This window comes from Delphinapterus leucas, chromosome 11 (assembly GCF_059928025.1).
Source record: "Delphinapterus leucas isolate spDelLeu-1000000601 "Yukka" chromosome 11, BTC_Dleu_Yukka2, whole genome shotgun sequence".
NCBI lineage: Eukaryota > Metazoa > Chordata > Mammalia > Artiodactyla > Monodontidae > Delphinapterus > Delphinapterus leucas.
The window spans coordinates 88,707,988-88,724,385 of NC_143139.1; the positions used below are offsets into that span (position 1 = coordinate 88,707,988).

The window sequence follows — 16,398 nt, forward strand, 5'->3', positions numbered from 1 at the left end:
AATATGATCCGTGAAGAAAGAATATGATCCTCACTTCATAGGTGCAAAGTTTGAGGGTTAAGTACCTTTCCCAAGGTCCAGTAAAGGCTGAGTGAGGAGCGCTCAGTGTTGAGATGCAGGTCGAGCGAATCCAGAGACAGCACTGTCACAATGCAGCACACTGGCACATAGTAGGTGCTCACTCAATAGTTTTTGGAGTGAATGAGCACGAGTATATAGTTTCTCATTTCATTAAAAAAAAAAAAAAAAAAAAGTTACATGAAGTTACCAGGCTGTACTGAAGGTGGCAGTTCACAACAGTGGGGGTTATGGGCGGGGGCCTGGCAAAGACGTTCAGTTCTGAGCGTCAAAGCACAGAAAATTAACTTCTGTTGAACACCTACTGGACCCCCGCAAGAAGCTATTACTAGCCCCTTTACTAACTGAGGAAGCAGAGGACTGGGGAGACGAAATAAGCAACCCCGAGTCACATCCTTGACAAGCACGGTAAGACCTGCAGGCAAAGGCCGGTCTGCGTGACTTCTGCCACGCCTGCTGAATTTCACTTGACATTTCTGAAATCAGGAGTAAAAGCTGCACATCTCCACCCTCATTTTTTTTTTTTTGCAGTATGCGGGCCTCTCACTGTTGTGGCCTCTCCCGCTGCGGAGCACAGGCTCTGGACGCGCAGGCTCCGCGGCATGTGGGATCTTCCCGGACCGGGGCACGAACCCATGTCCCCTGCATCGGCAGGCGGACTCTCAACCACTGCGCCACCAGGGAAGCCCTCCACCCTCATTTCTTAGAAGACACAGGTGAAGGGGTGGGAGTGATATTTTAGTGAAACTCTGCAGCTATGCCCATGCATGTAACCGATTTCATTATTTTCCAGTTGATCTGTTTGTTTTCGCTATGATAATAGCTGGTTGCTAAGCAACTGCTCAGGGAGCTATGATGCTGAACTTTTTTTGGTAACCTAGTAGGCTCCCCAAAAGGGGTGATATGGGTGAGTGTTTGGGGGTCTAATCAAAGGGCTGCCGATCAGCCTGCTCCGGTATCCTGGGTTCTGGGAGGGATCTAGCCCCTTCCGTTAATAAGCAGGCTATTGTAGAGGGGTGGCCACCTTCCTCCTCTGGCCCTAAGATTTAACCTCTCTGGGGCCTCGGTTTGGTCACCTGTAATAACACTTACCTCACACAGAAGAAATTTTTCCTTAAGCTAATGGCAAGTCAGTATGGTTATCTTCACATGAAAAGGACAGTGCACGCTTACTTGGGACTTCTGATAGAATCGTATTCCTTACCAGTTCTCAAAATTCTAGTTCCTAGAAATGATCAAGGTCAGAGGTCATACCGACAAGGGATTAATCTCCAAAATTTACAAACAGCTCATGCAGCTCTATATCAAAAAAACAAACAACCCAATCAAAAAATGGGCAGAAGATCTAAATAGACATTTCTCCAAAGAAGACATACAGATGGCCAAAAAGCACATAAGAAGATGCTTAACATCACCAATTATCAGAGAAATGCAAATCAAAACTACAATGAGTTAGTACCTCATAACGGTCAGAATGGCCATCATCAAAAAGTCTACAAGCAATAAATGCTGGAGACCGTGTGGAGAAGGGAACCCTCTTGCACTGTTGGTGGGAATGGAAACTGATACAGCCACTATGGAGAACAGGATGGAGGTTCCTTAAAAAACTAAAAATAGAACTACCACATGATCTGGCAGTCCCACTCCTGGGCAGGGCATATATCTGGAGAAAACCATAGTCTGAAAGGATACATGCACCTCAGTTTTCACTGCAGCACTATTTACAATAGCCAAGACATGGAAGCAACCTAAATGTCCATCAACAGAGGAATGGATGAAGATGTGGTACATACATATATATAATGGAATATTAGTCATAAAAAAGAATGAAATAATGCCACTTGCAGCAACATGCATGGACCTAGAGATTATCATACTACATGAAATAAGCCAGAGAAAGACAAATACCATATGTTATCACTTATATGTGGAATCTAATGAAAAAAAGAGATACAAATGAACTTATTTACAAAAGAGAAGCAGACTTACAGACATCAAAACCAAACTTATGGTTACCAGAGGGGAAAGGTGAGGGGGGGGGATAAATCAGGAGCTTGGGATGAACACACACACACTACTATGACCAACAGGGACCTACTGTACAGCACTGGCAACTCTACCCAATATTCTGTGATAACCTATATGAGAAAAGAATCTAAAAAAGAATGAATATATGTATATGTATGACTGAATCACTTTGCTGTACACCAGAAAGTAACACAACATTATAAATCAACTATACCCCAATAAAATTTTTTTAAAAAAGGTCAGAGGTCACAAACTGGTGGTCTGTGGGGATGAGAAGGGTCTATTCATCCTGAAGACATGTTTGGTCTGACTCAACAGTGTTTAAATTTTTTAAAAAATTAGTTGTCAACACTAAAAATTAAAACATGAAAATCCAGATTTCTAGCTCCTCTTGAAAAATATAAAGACCTTCGCCTTGCCCTCTCCCCTCTCCAGAGCAAGAATTCCACAATCAGAACGCAGAGGTGGCAGCTGCCTGAGATGGGGGCTCCAGTGTCCCTAGTGAATTGTAGTCAGCATCCTTGGTTCCTTTAGGCCGAGGTCCTGGCCCCAGCAGGCATGTGTGTTTGTGACTCCTGATGTAAGTCCACTTATTCATTTCACAATGAGGAAACAGGTTGAAAAAAACAGAATTGTTGGAAGTCACACAGTTTTTTAGGGCACAGAGTGCGAGCTGGAACCAGGGTCGCAGCAGGTGCCTGTCCACCATGACACTCAGAGTCAATGCCATGATATCCTGCTTAGTCCGGGAAGGACGTGGGCACAGCAGACCAAGAGGGGGCGGGCACGAGACACAGGCCAAAGCAGGCAGGACTTCCAGGTACAGGCTTCTGAAAAGGAAGCCTCAGGTGACAACATTTGAAAGAGGTTCCCTGTCTTGCTTCCAAAGCCCAGCCACCTTTGCAGACAGTTACTGATTTCAGCTGCAGAATCTCTCTCTGGTCCATCTACCTGTCTCTGCCGCTACTTCTGATCCCTTCACTAGGCCTCCAACATCTCTCACCAGAATGAACACAAGAGTCCCCTAACTTATCTCCTCTGGCCCTACTGACTGTGATCCTTCCCTGATGCAACAAGAGTGATCTTCCTTAAATGCACATCTAATCATGCCATTCTCTCAGGGATCTTCCATTACCCACCCCCCCCACCCCGCCTCATAAAGCCCAAACTCCTTAGCGTATTTTATGAGAAGTCCTGAGGGACCCACCCTGGCTTACATTTCTGGCCACATCATCTCTTGCTGTTCTCCCCATCAGGGCTCTGGCCACCTGCCTCTCCAGAATGGATCTCTCTCTCTACCTGGAACATCGTCCCCTCTCCTGGCAAACTCCAGCTCAGCCTCAGGCCTCCATTTAGATCTAACCTCTTCAGTACATCTTTTCCTATACTGCCTCCCCCCGAGATGAGGCTGAAAACCCTGGGAAAGGACACACCCATCACAGTACCTAAGGAGTCTGCGTCTTTGCTCAACTGTCATTCCTGTTCGTCTAAACCTCTGGGATTCACAGATCCTATCTGTGTGGTTCACAGATGTGGGGGCCCCTAAGGTGCCTCGTAAATGGTTACTCACTAAATGAATGGATACTATGGATGGAGAAGAAAGAATCCGGAAAGTCCCGCTATCTTTTCACTCTAGATGGAAGTCGCTTTGCTTCTCTGGTCTGTTTTCACATGTGCAGTAAAAAAACACTGGACAAGATCAGTTATTCTCAACTCAGGGTCTCTGGACTCCCATAGGGCCTGTGAAGAAAGGAATGGGGTTTCAGGGGCAATCTGCAATATTTCAAAATGCGTGAGGGGAACCACATACCTTCTTGTGAGGAGGTGGCTAAAGGCCAACTCAAACTTCAGGTGACTGTGTAGTAAGGAAATGTTAATTAATGGGCAATACCAGTTATCTCACGTTGGGTAAGGTCATGATTAGCAGTTACTGACGTCTTTGATCAATAAAACATAGGAAGATGACATAAAACGCAGTCTGTTCACGTGTAATGTTTTTCAAATCACGAGGCCCACGAGGCAAAATTTTATAGTCTTTGGATGGGGGAGCAGAGACTACAGACTTTTAAGGTGGGGCCAGTTCACCTTCAACTAGCTGGAAGGAAGTCTCTGCGGGTGCTCCCGCAGAAGAGCCCCAGAAGGTGGGCTGTGGTCCAATAGCGAAGACTCTCTCTTGCTGGGGGAGAGCAGCCCTCACCCCTACCGTCTGTTCCCTTGAAAGCCCCGCCCGACACACCCAGAGCCTGTCATCATGCTGCAAGCTGCAGAGGTTTCACAATTCACAGGAATCAGGGGCTGAAAGTGCTGTCTGGCCACACGGGGGCGCCCTCACTCCACACACTGGTATCCCAAGGCCCAGCTGGAGCTGGAAGACAGCTCCATTCCTGGCGTCCCTGCAGGGTCAGGAGTTAGGGTTCACAGAGCTCCCTACCACAGCCAATGCTTTTTGGGAAGACACCTCTCATCCTCCCTGACTGAGGGTTATGTTGACTCGGGGTCGCTCACCTGTTGTTGTTGTTTTTAAACGTCTTTATTGGGGTATAATTGCTTTACAGTGGTGTGTTAGTTTCTGCTTTATAACAGAGTGAAACAGCTGTACATATACATACATCCCCATATCCCCTCCCGCTCGCGTCTCCCTCCCACCCTCCCTATCGCACCCCTCTAGGTGGTCACAAAGCACCGAGCTGATCTCCCTGTGCTATGCGGCTGCTTCCCACCAGCTGTCTATTTTACATTTGATAGTGTATATATGTCCATGCCACTCTCTCACTTCATCCCAGCTTACCCTTGCGCCTCCCCGTGTCCTCAAGTCCATTCTCTACGTCTGCGTCTTCATTCCTGTCCTGCCCCTAGGTTCATAAGAATCGTTTTTTTGTTTTTGTTTTTTTAGATTCCATATATATGCGTTAGCATACGGTATTTGTTTTTCTCTTTCTGACTTACTTTGTATGATAGACCCTAGGTCCATCCACCTCACTACAAATAACTCAATTTCGTTTCTTTTTAGGGCTCATATTCCATTGTATATATGTGCCACATCTTCTTTATCCATTCATCTGTCAGTGGACACTTAGTTTGCTTCCATGTCCTGGCTATTGTAAATACAGCTGCAATGAACATTGTGGTGCATGACTCTTTGCATTACGGTTTTCTCATCACCTGTTGTTCTTCATAAAGACAGTCTGGAAGGGACTCCACCTGCTCAGAGGGGAGAGATTGATGCTATGGCATCCCAAGATAACCCTGGAAGGAAACCTGACTCAGACAGTGGACAGAGAACAGTCTGCCTTCCCTTGATCTAGAGAGCAGGGCATGGGGGGAGCTCGTATCACATCCATGCTCTGGCTTTAGTACCAAAGGTTTGAAGACTCTTGTGGGAGCTCTTTTGAGAGTGAGACAGAGACAGGCGCACGCGCGCACACGCACGCACACACACACACACACACACACACACACACACACAGAGGGAGGGAAGTGGGGGAGAGCAAGAGACCAGGAGACAGAGAATTCAGACCCTGCTCTGTTTGGGACAGTCATAGACCCCAGAGCACCCAGACAAGTATGAAGCAGGGCAGGCTGCAGACCTGGGGTCTGACAGATACTGGTTCAAATCCCGGAGCAGCCTAGGTGCACCTGAGCAGGTTACTTTGCTTCTCTGAGCCTCACCGTTCACCACAATAAAAGGGAGGGGGTAACCATGCCTGCCTTTTGGGCTTGAAGTGTGGCTCCAGCAGGACAATTAATATATGCAAACCACCCCTCATGGTACCTGGATCAGGAAGGTACTCACTTGACAGCAGAGATAACTCATGTTGACAAACGACAGTGATAAAGGATTAAAACGAATTTTGACCATTTACATCTTGTGACTTTAGTTTGCTCACGTGGGGATTTTTGGCCTAGGTGAATTCCATAGTCCCTTCCAGTTCAGATGGTTTGTTATTCCATAATAAACGCAACAACCTGAGAGCTCTCCCCAGCTGCTGGACGCCTGCCTGCCCCCCCCCCCACCATGGGGAGAGCTGGATGCAGTCACAGAGAGTCAGGCCGGCTGACCCCAGCTCCCACTTTAGTGTGAGCTCCCCATCTCGCTCCCAGTCTCCCGCTGGGAACATAAAGAATGATAATAGTACCCGTGGCAGGGACTCCGCAAGGGGAGGAAATGAAATGCCACTTGTCATGCATTCAGAACAGTGCCTGACACTCAGCGAACACTTCAATAAATGTTCGCCATCACCACCGCTTTGATTTGTTTTCCAGAAAAGGCAGTGATCTTTCTAGAATGTTTAGATGAAGGCTGTCTGATCCAAAATTGCAAGAGGAATGATATGTTTTCATAAAAGCTATAGGAAGAGCATTAGACTGGGAGACAGGAGATGCTTCCTGGACCAAGCTCTGCCATAAACATTTCATGAGGCCACCTGGGGTTCTAGTCTGATCATCGTAAAAATGCAGACACTTGATAGCCTAACCGTCCCTCCAAACCCGGCAGTCGGGCCATTTATCTATGGGTGGACTTGGGCAGGTGCTCTCCCCTTCTGGGTCTTGGCTGACCCATTGACAGAGGGAACACTGGACTAGACGACGATCCTAAGGGGGGTTTTGGCCCTGGCACTGCCCGCGCCTGAGCCCCATGGGTCCTCACCTGAGGTACTCATAGAGTCCGTACATGGGCAGGAAGTCGATGTCGGACAGGAACATGTAGGGCGTGCCCACGTGCTTCATGGCCACGTTGCGCAGCAGGTTCACGGGGTAGAACTGGCCCTCCTTGTACACGATGTGGTAGGCCACGTTGTGGCGGCCCATGAGCACCTCCGAGCCCTGTGCGTAGCGGAGGAACTGCTGGGCCTCAGCGTCCGACAGGTAGAGGGCCAGGCTGATGGGCCCCTCCCAGTGCTTGCAGATGGCCTCGAGCATCTGGAGCCTGCAAGAGACGGGACACCTGACCCATCCGCGCATGCGCGGGCCTCATCTGCATCTACAGGTGTCATTTGTGTATCCGCGCATTGTCCTGTCCGCTAGCCTGGGGCTGGGGAACTCCATCTCCATCCACAGTTGGTCAGTCAGCTCCAAATCCAAACCCCTGCTCTAAATGTTAATCACTGTGTGATGGAGGCCAATAACCAAACCTCAGTTCCTTTATCTGTAAAATGGGCACAATACCACTCCCCTTTTTGTGTCTAGTGTTTGAATGCTTCCACCCAGAGGGGTGATATGGAGAGCGTCACATCCCACTATATTAAGCTTTTTCTTTTCAGACTCCTCTTTTCAACAGTGGGTGGGAAAAAATACAGTAAATGATGTAAAGATCCCTTTCCAGCTTAAAACTCCTATACCTTTCCTTCTCCCTCAGCAAAGGTGTACAGCAGCCCTCCCACTCTCCTGAAGCAGGGACCAGCCATAGGAGATTTAGCCAAACGGAGTTACAAGGAGCATTAAAACAAACAGTAAAAACAAGAGTAATAATAACCACAATCACTGACTCATTACTATGCACCAGACACTTCCCAGAATTCTCCCCCAAACCCTGTGCCTCATCTGTCATTTCTCCCATTTTCCTGATGAAGGAATTGAGGCTCTAGAGGTCCAGTCAGCTTTGGTTCTTGGACTTGCACCAAATGTGTGTGGCTAGGTTTCTGGATAGGACTTTGAAGACAGTGAGAAGATAATACTCTTGGGTGTCTGGCAAAGGCAAGGAAAAAAACCCATGTGAATGTTGGGGACAGAAGTGAGCCTGGGGTGACGGTGTCTTCATTTTTCAGAGCGCTTATTGCTCCAGGGCACCAGGCAATTTTGCAAGGCTACCCGAGAGGCGCTGAGCCAGGGAGAGTGCGGGTGGGGTGGGAACAGAGCCCAGAGAAAAAAACGAAAGATGCTCCCAACCAAGAGGGTTCTGCAAAAATGTTTGAGGAGAAATCTATAAAAATGTTCCCTCCCCCCCACCCCCCAGAAGCATTAGAAGTGCCTGGTACATGAAATCTATGGTTAAGAAACAGCAAAAGCCTATTTCAATTTTCCCTACCCAGCAAGAGGTACATAATCAAGTAGTCTCCTGGTCAGAATGCCCACTTTATTCGGACAATTACCAGGAAATAGATTCCACGCATTTCCATGCTTCTAAACAAAAGAAAATGGGCACACCTATCTTGTGTCAATGGCTTTCCTGATGGACTTTCAGTTTCCTCTCAGTAATTCTGTGAATTGGTATTTCGTGGATTTGCTTCCTCTTTCACTAAGGAGGATTAAGATATTCATCAGGGTAAAATGCCCTCCATTTCTCATACTTTGTAGCACTTGTTAATCAAATTGACCCCTGCCAGTTTTGAAAGAGGCACTACATTCTCCACAATGCTTGATTTCACTGAAATTTGTGTTCGGCCTCTGCTACAAGGGCCCTGGTTTCTGCTGGGCTCTTGAGAATCTGGGAGTTTGAATTATCCCACCTGCACCTCAGTTGCATTGTCTGCAAAATGGGAGGACTCTGCACTTGGATGGGAGCGATGTTTGTACCAATCCTTTAAGATTTGGGGAGTACAGGGCAAGGATAATTTCTACTATGTGGACGTCAGAGCTGCTAAAGGGAGTGGATGCAGGAGGCATGTCTGACCGAGTGTGAAGAGAGACCAGCTTCTGCTGTGGATTCTCCCACTGACCTGGTTTTGGACTCTGTGTCCGAGTTTTCCGAGCAGGGAGCAAGCCCTGCCTGGTCCAGCCCCATCTTCCCACCTCTGAAAAGTTCAGAGTGAAAACAGAGACACAAAATACTTAGGGTTCTCAGGAGAAAGGGGCTGCTGATGTGACAAACATCATATCCATGCAGACGCTACAGGAAATGGCGCCAGATGTCCCAAAGAAACTCACTGAGTGAAAACGAATCATGGCGCAATCACTTCTGTCTCTCTGCCACTAGCTCCAGTCTCTCTTTTCCCTTAAAACCAAGCTCTCTGCCAGGACCCGAACAACAGTCAGACAGACAAACTGAGCGAGGTTCATCGTAATGATGATGATACGTAAAGCGTGATCACGATACAATAAGTCTCTACCATTTATCTGTTGCTCACAGCGTGCCAACACATTTTGGCTGTTGTCCAAAATGTAAATGTAAATTTGTAACATTTACAGTAATGCTATAAACAGAGTGGAGATTCTCAATCACTGTTTTATAGGTGAGGAAGCTCCAGGAGCTGAAATGACTTCTTTCAAGTCACACAGCTACAGAGTGGAGGGGCTGGATTTGCACCCAGGTCTGACCCCAGTGCCAGGGATCCAGACCACTGCTCAACACGAACTGGCTTTTGGCTGAGAAAGATGTCCCCAAATATCTTCTCATCACCTGTTTCCCCAAACAGAAATGTGTTCCGACCTGGGTGTCAGCTTCCCTCTATTCCTTCCTTCTTCTCCCTGGTCCCTCTTGGAGTCCAAGATCCCCCAGTCTCTCCATCCTTCTCCTGGTTGTTTCTCTCCACACCTATTCCCTAAGGTCTGTCCCTGTGCAGTTCCTGTTGAGTTTTGTGCCGAGTCTTTCTTTGGTGTCTTAACGTAGGAAGAAAGGATCTGGCACAGCAAGGACCTGGGCCAACGGAGAGTGTTTCAAGAGACAAAGATTAATTCAAAAAATGGGTAATTCCTACCTGTTTGGAAAGAATCTTTGAGACTTTTAGTCTGATTATAACATTGTTATGATGAAAGGCCTCAGCCTCAGAGAGGAGCACGACCTGCTGAAAAGGACACCGTGTACGAGAGGAAGGGCTGATGCGAGGACCCCTGTCCCACGCTCTCTCCCCTCCCCCACAGAGCCCGCCATCGCTTCATGCCGGGAAGAGGATGGCAAAGGCTCAGGAACGGCCAGAGATATTGTCTGCAAGACCTAGAAAGAAGCAGGGCTTCCCCCAGGGAGCCCTACTGAGACAGGAAGCCCCAGACAGTCTGTGTAGGTGAAAGGGAGCAGGCAGGGAGATGGCTGATTCGAAACCTAAAAGACTGCGGTTGGAAGGAATTCTAGAACGTCAGTTGGCCAAGCAGCCCGGGCAGGTGGCCACTCAGTCTGTGCTGGAATGGGGAACCCACTCCCTACAAGGCAGATGACTCCAATCTGGTACACAGGGCAAGGCAGGCTGTGGGGTACAGAGGCCAACTGTGGGTTCTGGGCTCAGGCACAACTGGGTTTGAACTCTGACCTGTGTCAGCATCTCTGGGCAAGTGACGATAGTTCTTTGAGCTTCCACTTCCACATATGCAAAGAGGGGATAATAATACCTTTGTTGACGACAAAATGGCTACAAATTCCTCTCCCGCTATCCATCTACACCTTTTGGTAATGCCCTCTGCCACACTGATTCTGGGCTGGCCGTGGGACATGCTTTGGGCCACGGGGCATTGGCAACATGACACAGCCAGGGGCGCTGAAAAGTGCTTGTGTGGTGGGGCTTGCCTGGAGCTGCTCTCAGAACCTTGCGAGCGCCGCTGTGTGAACAGCCTGCTTACTCATGACTCTCAAGTGTCTGTCACAGGGCTGGATGTGCAGCAGGCACTTGTACATGACAGCTGTGATTTCCTTCTCACGTTCAACTCCTCCCTTTGGAACACGTGGTCCTCCAGCAAATATCCTGTGAGTATGTGCAATGTGCAGGCATTGTCCTGGGCCCCAGAATGAACGAGAAGGACAAGGTTCCTGCACTTCTGGAGAGAAGAAATAAACAAACCAAGGTAAGTTCAGAGTGAACTGAGTGTCAGAGGGGCAACAGAACAGGAAACAGGATAAAGAGGGACGGTGAGGGCCGGCCTGCAGGAGACGTCAATGTGAGCCCCGGATAATGAGAAAGACTGGCCTTGAGAAAGCCTGGGTGGAAAGCTTTCCAAGAAGAGGGAAGAGCCCTTGGGATACAGAGTTTAGCATGCTCAAGAAAGAAGAAACAGGACCAGTGTGGATGACACACAGGTAAGTGAGGGGCAGAAGGAGAGGCTTTGGGGGCTGGGCAGGTGCCGGGTCATATGGGGCCTTCAAGGTCACGGTGGACAGCTCTAATACTGTTCTAAAGGCACTGAGAAAGCATGATGTGACCAGATTAAGATCGCCCTGGCTGTTGCATGGGGAAAGGAGTGCCTTTCACTCTCTAGAACGATGCTTTCCCAGCTTCAGCTGGCTCAGGATCACCTGGGAGGCTTATTACAACACAGATCCCTGGGACCCACTGTAGAGATTCCTGTTCGGCAGGCCTGGGATGGGGTCCGTGCATCTGCGTTCTAACAAACTCCCAGAAGATGCTGTGCTACCAGCAGAGGGATGGGACCTACAGGATGGGACCCCATCAGCTCGGCTCACGTCCTCTTTCCTCCCGCTTGCAGAAAACAGAGAGAAAGCCCGTCAGCCACACGATTCCCTGGAACTGTAGCTGGTACTTCAGGGACTTCATCCAAGGAGCAGGAAACCGAGCAAGCGTCTCCCGGACAGGTGGCAGAGATGCTGCGATCAGGATCCCTCCTAGCCAGCCCGCTTTGTCCTTTCAACCATTCTCATCCGCTGCTGGGATGGGAGGGAAGCTTCCTGGGCGAGCGCCTGTGTGAGGAGCAGCCCTCCCAGCTCCACAGCTGCAGCAGGCAACGTTCATTCTTTCTGAACGGAATTCTAGAGGGAGCTGGGCACGGGAGCCTGCATGCTGGCTCCCCTAATTCGTTGTGGCACTCACGTAGGGCCTACTTCTGACTCAAAGGTTTACAAACACACCCGAAATGTTTCCTCAATTAAAAATCAATCCAGCAGGCACCAGTCAGCCTGCAGCATCATAATTGGATATGTGGGATGGCGGTGTGGAAGGAGGAATTTCTGCCGTCTTCATCCACCTGTGCGGCTGCTTTGTAATTTTTGATTATGTCCCGCTAAGTGTCTCTTGCTAGGGTGTGGAATTCCTTGGGTTCTCTGAGGTATTGTCTGGATGGCACTACTTGTCACAGCGTGTCAGGGGAACACACGCCTGCCATGCTGGGGGATGTGTGTGCTCTGAAGGGAAGGCGTCTGAGGTTAGTGTTTGCAGCAGATGTGAGAGGTGCCGGGGCTTTCTTTTAAGCCGGCTGGGAGGGGAGGTCCTGCCGGGTTTCCTGCAGCCCAGGCTGGATGCTTCGGGCTGGCCACAGAAAGAGGGGCTCTGTCCTGTCTGTATTCTTTTGTTAATAACAAGCGTATACATAAGGATGGATTTGAGTTGTTAATAATTAAAAATGTTTGTCTTCTAATTGTTTGTAATGCCATAGCCAGCATAAAGGTGAAAAACATTAAGGAAAGTGTGCTAACATTCGTGGCCCACTTGCTAATCACTGGGCACTTTGCAGCATCTTACTTTATAAAACCCAGACAGCAATCTGTGAACTTGACGATATTACTGCCACTTCATAGGTAAGTAGAGTGAGGCTCAAACAGCCTGAATAACTTGCCCAAATTCACACGGTTAGGAAGTGGTGCAACTCGACTTTGAACCCAAGTCTTCCTCTCTTTTTTCCCCCCTACATCACTTTCTCTCTCCTAAATACCTACCATGTGCAGATGCCGGGGTCAGAGAACACAGACCTAGCAAGTACTGACTGAATGTAAATATGTCCCAGGGCTTTCCCAGAGATTCTCACATTTTCACCTGAGTTTGCAGGTGACCACTGGCTACCGATCTTGATGAAGAATATCTTGGTGACAAGCTGAATGTACGAATAGCAGTCGTGAACGTGACCAAGGAAAACCAGGATGCTCTGATGGGAACCTGGGATCACCTGGAACTCACTCACCTGGCCAGATCCTAGTATCTGGACTTCAGGTGCCTCGTCTGAGATACATTTATGCCGCCTGGAGAACAGAAGACCCATCTAGACCATCATGCAGCACGAATATTAAGGATTAGGTTTTGTTTTCATTTTAAATGGCATAGAGGAGAAGGAAAAATAAACGTAAAGAGCGACAGTTATGGCGGGTGACTTGCTGTTGTGCTTGGTGGGGAAGGGTGTGTACACCCAGGCTGATAAGGAAGGGGAGGGGTGACTTGGGACACTGGTCTAGGCCAGTCCCTCATGGAGCCTCACTGGGAGCCTGGCAGGTTTGAGCTGGAAGGGCTGCCCACCTCTCCCGGTTTCCCCAAGCCCTGCCTACCTGGCCGAGATCTTTTGCTCTCCTCACCCTCACCCTGAGCACAAGCACCTAAGCTCTAACCGTGTGTGCCCCAGAGGGCCTGGCATCCTCTCCATCCTGTGGATATGCTGCACGCTCTACCTGGGGGCTGGCAGGGGGCTCCTTCTCTCCCTACGAGCCTTCTACTGTCAGTCCACTCAGCCTCCCTCGGGGACATATGCTCTCTCTTCCTTTCTCTGCCCCGGCCAGGATGGGGGCTCCTCCTGGAGCATCCCTCTGTGGTCAGAACCTGTTCCCTGCCTGTGCCCGCCAGACTTCTAAGCTGGCCCCAAGACTCCTGCCCCTGCCTTGGCGTATCACCCTGTAGCACCCCTCTCTTGTGTGCGAGCGGAACCTGGGAATATGATGGGATATTACCCCTGTGACTATGTCATATAACAGGCTGGAGAGATTCTCCTGCTGGCTTTGAAGAAGTAAGCTGCTATGCTCAGAGGGCCACACGGCTAAGACCTGAGGGTGGCCCCCAGGAGCTCAGAAGGACCCCAGCTAACAGCCAGCAAGGAAACGGGGACCTCGGTCCTGGAGCCGAATCCTGCCAAAGCCTGAATGAGCTTAGAAGTGCACTCTGACTCCGAGACGAGACTGCAGCCCAGCCAACACCTGGATTTCAGGCCTCAGACCGCAAGCAGAGAACCTGCTAACACATATCCAGACTCCTGACCCAGACACTGTCAAATTAAAAAAAAAAAAATGTGTTTCTAAAGCTGCCAAATCCGTGGTGATTTATTAAACAACAATAGAAAACGAATACATGGTCTGAACTCTGAATACACTACATACTCCTTGAAGGCAGGAATAGGGTTACGCAGTCCCAGCCCCACAAGAGGCTGGCACGTGATTCTAACAGGTGCTTACACAGTATCTGCTGAGCAATCACGTGAATTCTGGAGATGAGAAAAGTGAGGCCACGGGAAGGAAAGACCTCTCCTGAGATGACACAGCAGGGCAAGGACCCAGCTGGAGCCAGAAGCTCTGTGCTTGTCCTTCTTATCCCGTTTGGTCTTTGTTACCTGTTACGGTCAGCAAGTTCTCTGAGTTTCTGTACGGGTGTCCCGGAGGCTGTGCATCTCCAGGAAACCACTAGCCATGAAGCCATTTAATTCTGTGAGCCGTCATTTGCTAATAAGCAGAGGGACTCCCAAAGCAAAAAGGAACCTGCTTCCATAGCCGCTCTCAGCACGCATCATTCCCGGCTGCCTCCGGAGGCAAGGTCGCCCTCACTCTCCCGAACTCCCAGACTGCTTCCTGTCCGTGAGCCTTTTAGTGTCCCAGTGCTGTTCCTTTGTTTGTTCACTCATTCTTCAATCACTCATGACTAATCACAAGTGACATTTACTGAACACTTACTAAGTGTGCCACGTGCACACTCAGCACTTTACAGGCGTTAACTCATTTAATCCTAAAATGACCCCATGGAGTCTCACCCATAGGCTGGACAGGCATCTCCAAAGCGGCTCAAAGACAGAATGAGACCATCAAGCTCCCTTCCTAATTGTGGGAGTCGAGGGGGAATGACATGAAGGAAACTAGGGCAAGGGCAGCCACTGTGGACATCAGTAAATCAAAGAGGAAGCTGGTTAGCTGAGGTGCGCACAAGGCACATAGGACGGCCAGGTACAGAAAAACTGCAGAGCCCTGAAAGGCTTTGAATCCATTCACCTCCTGGCAGCCAGAGAGATGTTTTCAAAAATATAAATTACAGCATAAAACTTTGTGAAATTCCTACAATAGGTTCTCAACCACGTTTAGAATAAAATCCAAATATTTTATGAGTTTCTAATGTTTATAAACTTAACCTCATGCAACTTTCCTCTCAAGCCCCCTCTCAAGTGATGCTTCAGTCACACTGGTCTTCTATCAGGTGTCTGAATACACAAGGCCCTTCCTACTGCAGGGCCTTTGCACTTGCTATTTTGTCTGCCTGGAAAACTTTTCTCAGCAACTCACCTACCTAACTCCTTTTCTCATCCTCAAGTCTCTGCAGAAATGTCCTCTCCTTAGAAAGACCTCTCCTGACCATGCCACCTAAAGAAGGTCTCTCCCTTGACATTGATAATATGTGTTTCATCCGTCAAAGCACTTACCACAATTATAATCATTTGACTTAATTATTTGCTGTTTTTATACCGCTAGTCCCATTTTCTCAATGCTGGCTGCACATGGCAAACTCAAAACAATTCAAGGTCTCCACCCCACAAAGATTCTTACTTAACTGCTTTGCAATGGAACCTGACCATGAACTTGTTTTAAAAGTTCCTCAGGTGATTCAATTTGTCCCCAGTCAAGGTTGAGAATCAGTGCAACAGACCAAACGCCACATGAGGGCAGGGATCACGTCAGTACTTCCTGATAAAGGTTCCAGGAATGATGCCTGCATCAACACGGATATAAGGAAAACAAACAATTGCTTTCCAGCAGCAACTGTGGGTCCAGTCCATGTGTTTCCCTATAATACACTCCCCCTTTCCTTGAGGTAATGTGAGTAGAGCTCTATTTTTTTAGAATCAATTCTTCACCCTCACAAACAACCAGCACCATCAGGAGCCAGGAGCCCTTGGTTCTCAGTGCTGGAGAGGGGATGAGACATCAGCCCTATCTTATCAGGCTTCAATGTTCTAAGCCTGTGAGGCCACCTCTCCCTTCTCCATTCGACTGGGTGAAGGGCAGCGGCAAGGGGACTGTGTGGAGGGTGAGGGCCCGTCTGCTTACCTGTCCATGGAGAGCTGAGCAACCAGGGTGACGTCCGTGTTGTCTGAAGTGGGCTCATACTCGTAGTGCAAGAAGTACAGGTGGGTTCGGTGGACGGTGAAACGCTCTCGCCGGAACTCATAACACAAGTCGTCCTCATCCAGCTCAGAGAGCTGCTTCTGGAGCTGAAAGGTAGGCAAGAGGGCTTGGAAACAAGAAGAAAATCCCCGAGGGGGCCTGCCTGTTGTGCCCTGTCCTCCCGAGTTTGTTACCCATTGGACCTTACCGATGGGCCAATCAGAGAAGGACAGGATCCTGTTTTCATTTTCCTCTGCAATTTAATCTGATTTCAAAGAGGTGATGATAAAGGGCAGCTGCCTCACCCTCTGAGGAATGAGACGCTCTGAGCTAACAGTGATGGTGGTGGCACTGAC

General features: G+C 48.9%; 1 protein-coding gene across 2 annotated transcripts in view; it reads right to left on the minus strand.

Annotated features, from left to right (window-relative positions):
* LARGE1 (LARGE xylosyl- and glucuronyltransferase 1) overlaps positions 1 to 16,398 on the minus strand; it is a 590,997-nt gene that overhangs the window by 29,821 nt on the left and 544,778 nt on the right. Inside the window, exons 11-12 of one of the 2 annotated variants that reach the window (XM_022599798.3) lie at positions 15,986 to 16,149; positions 6,755 to 7,033 (exon numbers count right to left, since the gene is read on the minus strand). In XM_022599798.3, coding sequence (XP_022455506.1) covers positions 6,755 to 7,033; positions 15,986 to 16,149 — 443 coding nt within the window. The remainder of the gene's footprint in view (positions 1 to 6,754; positions 7,034 to 15,985; positions 16,150 to 16,398) is intronic. The other variant, XM_089921262.1, reaches the window with a different exon arrangement.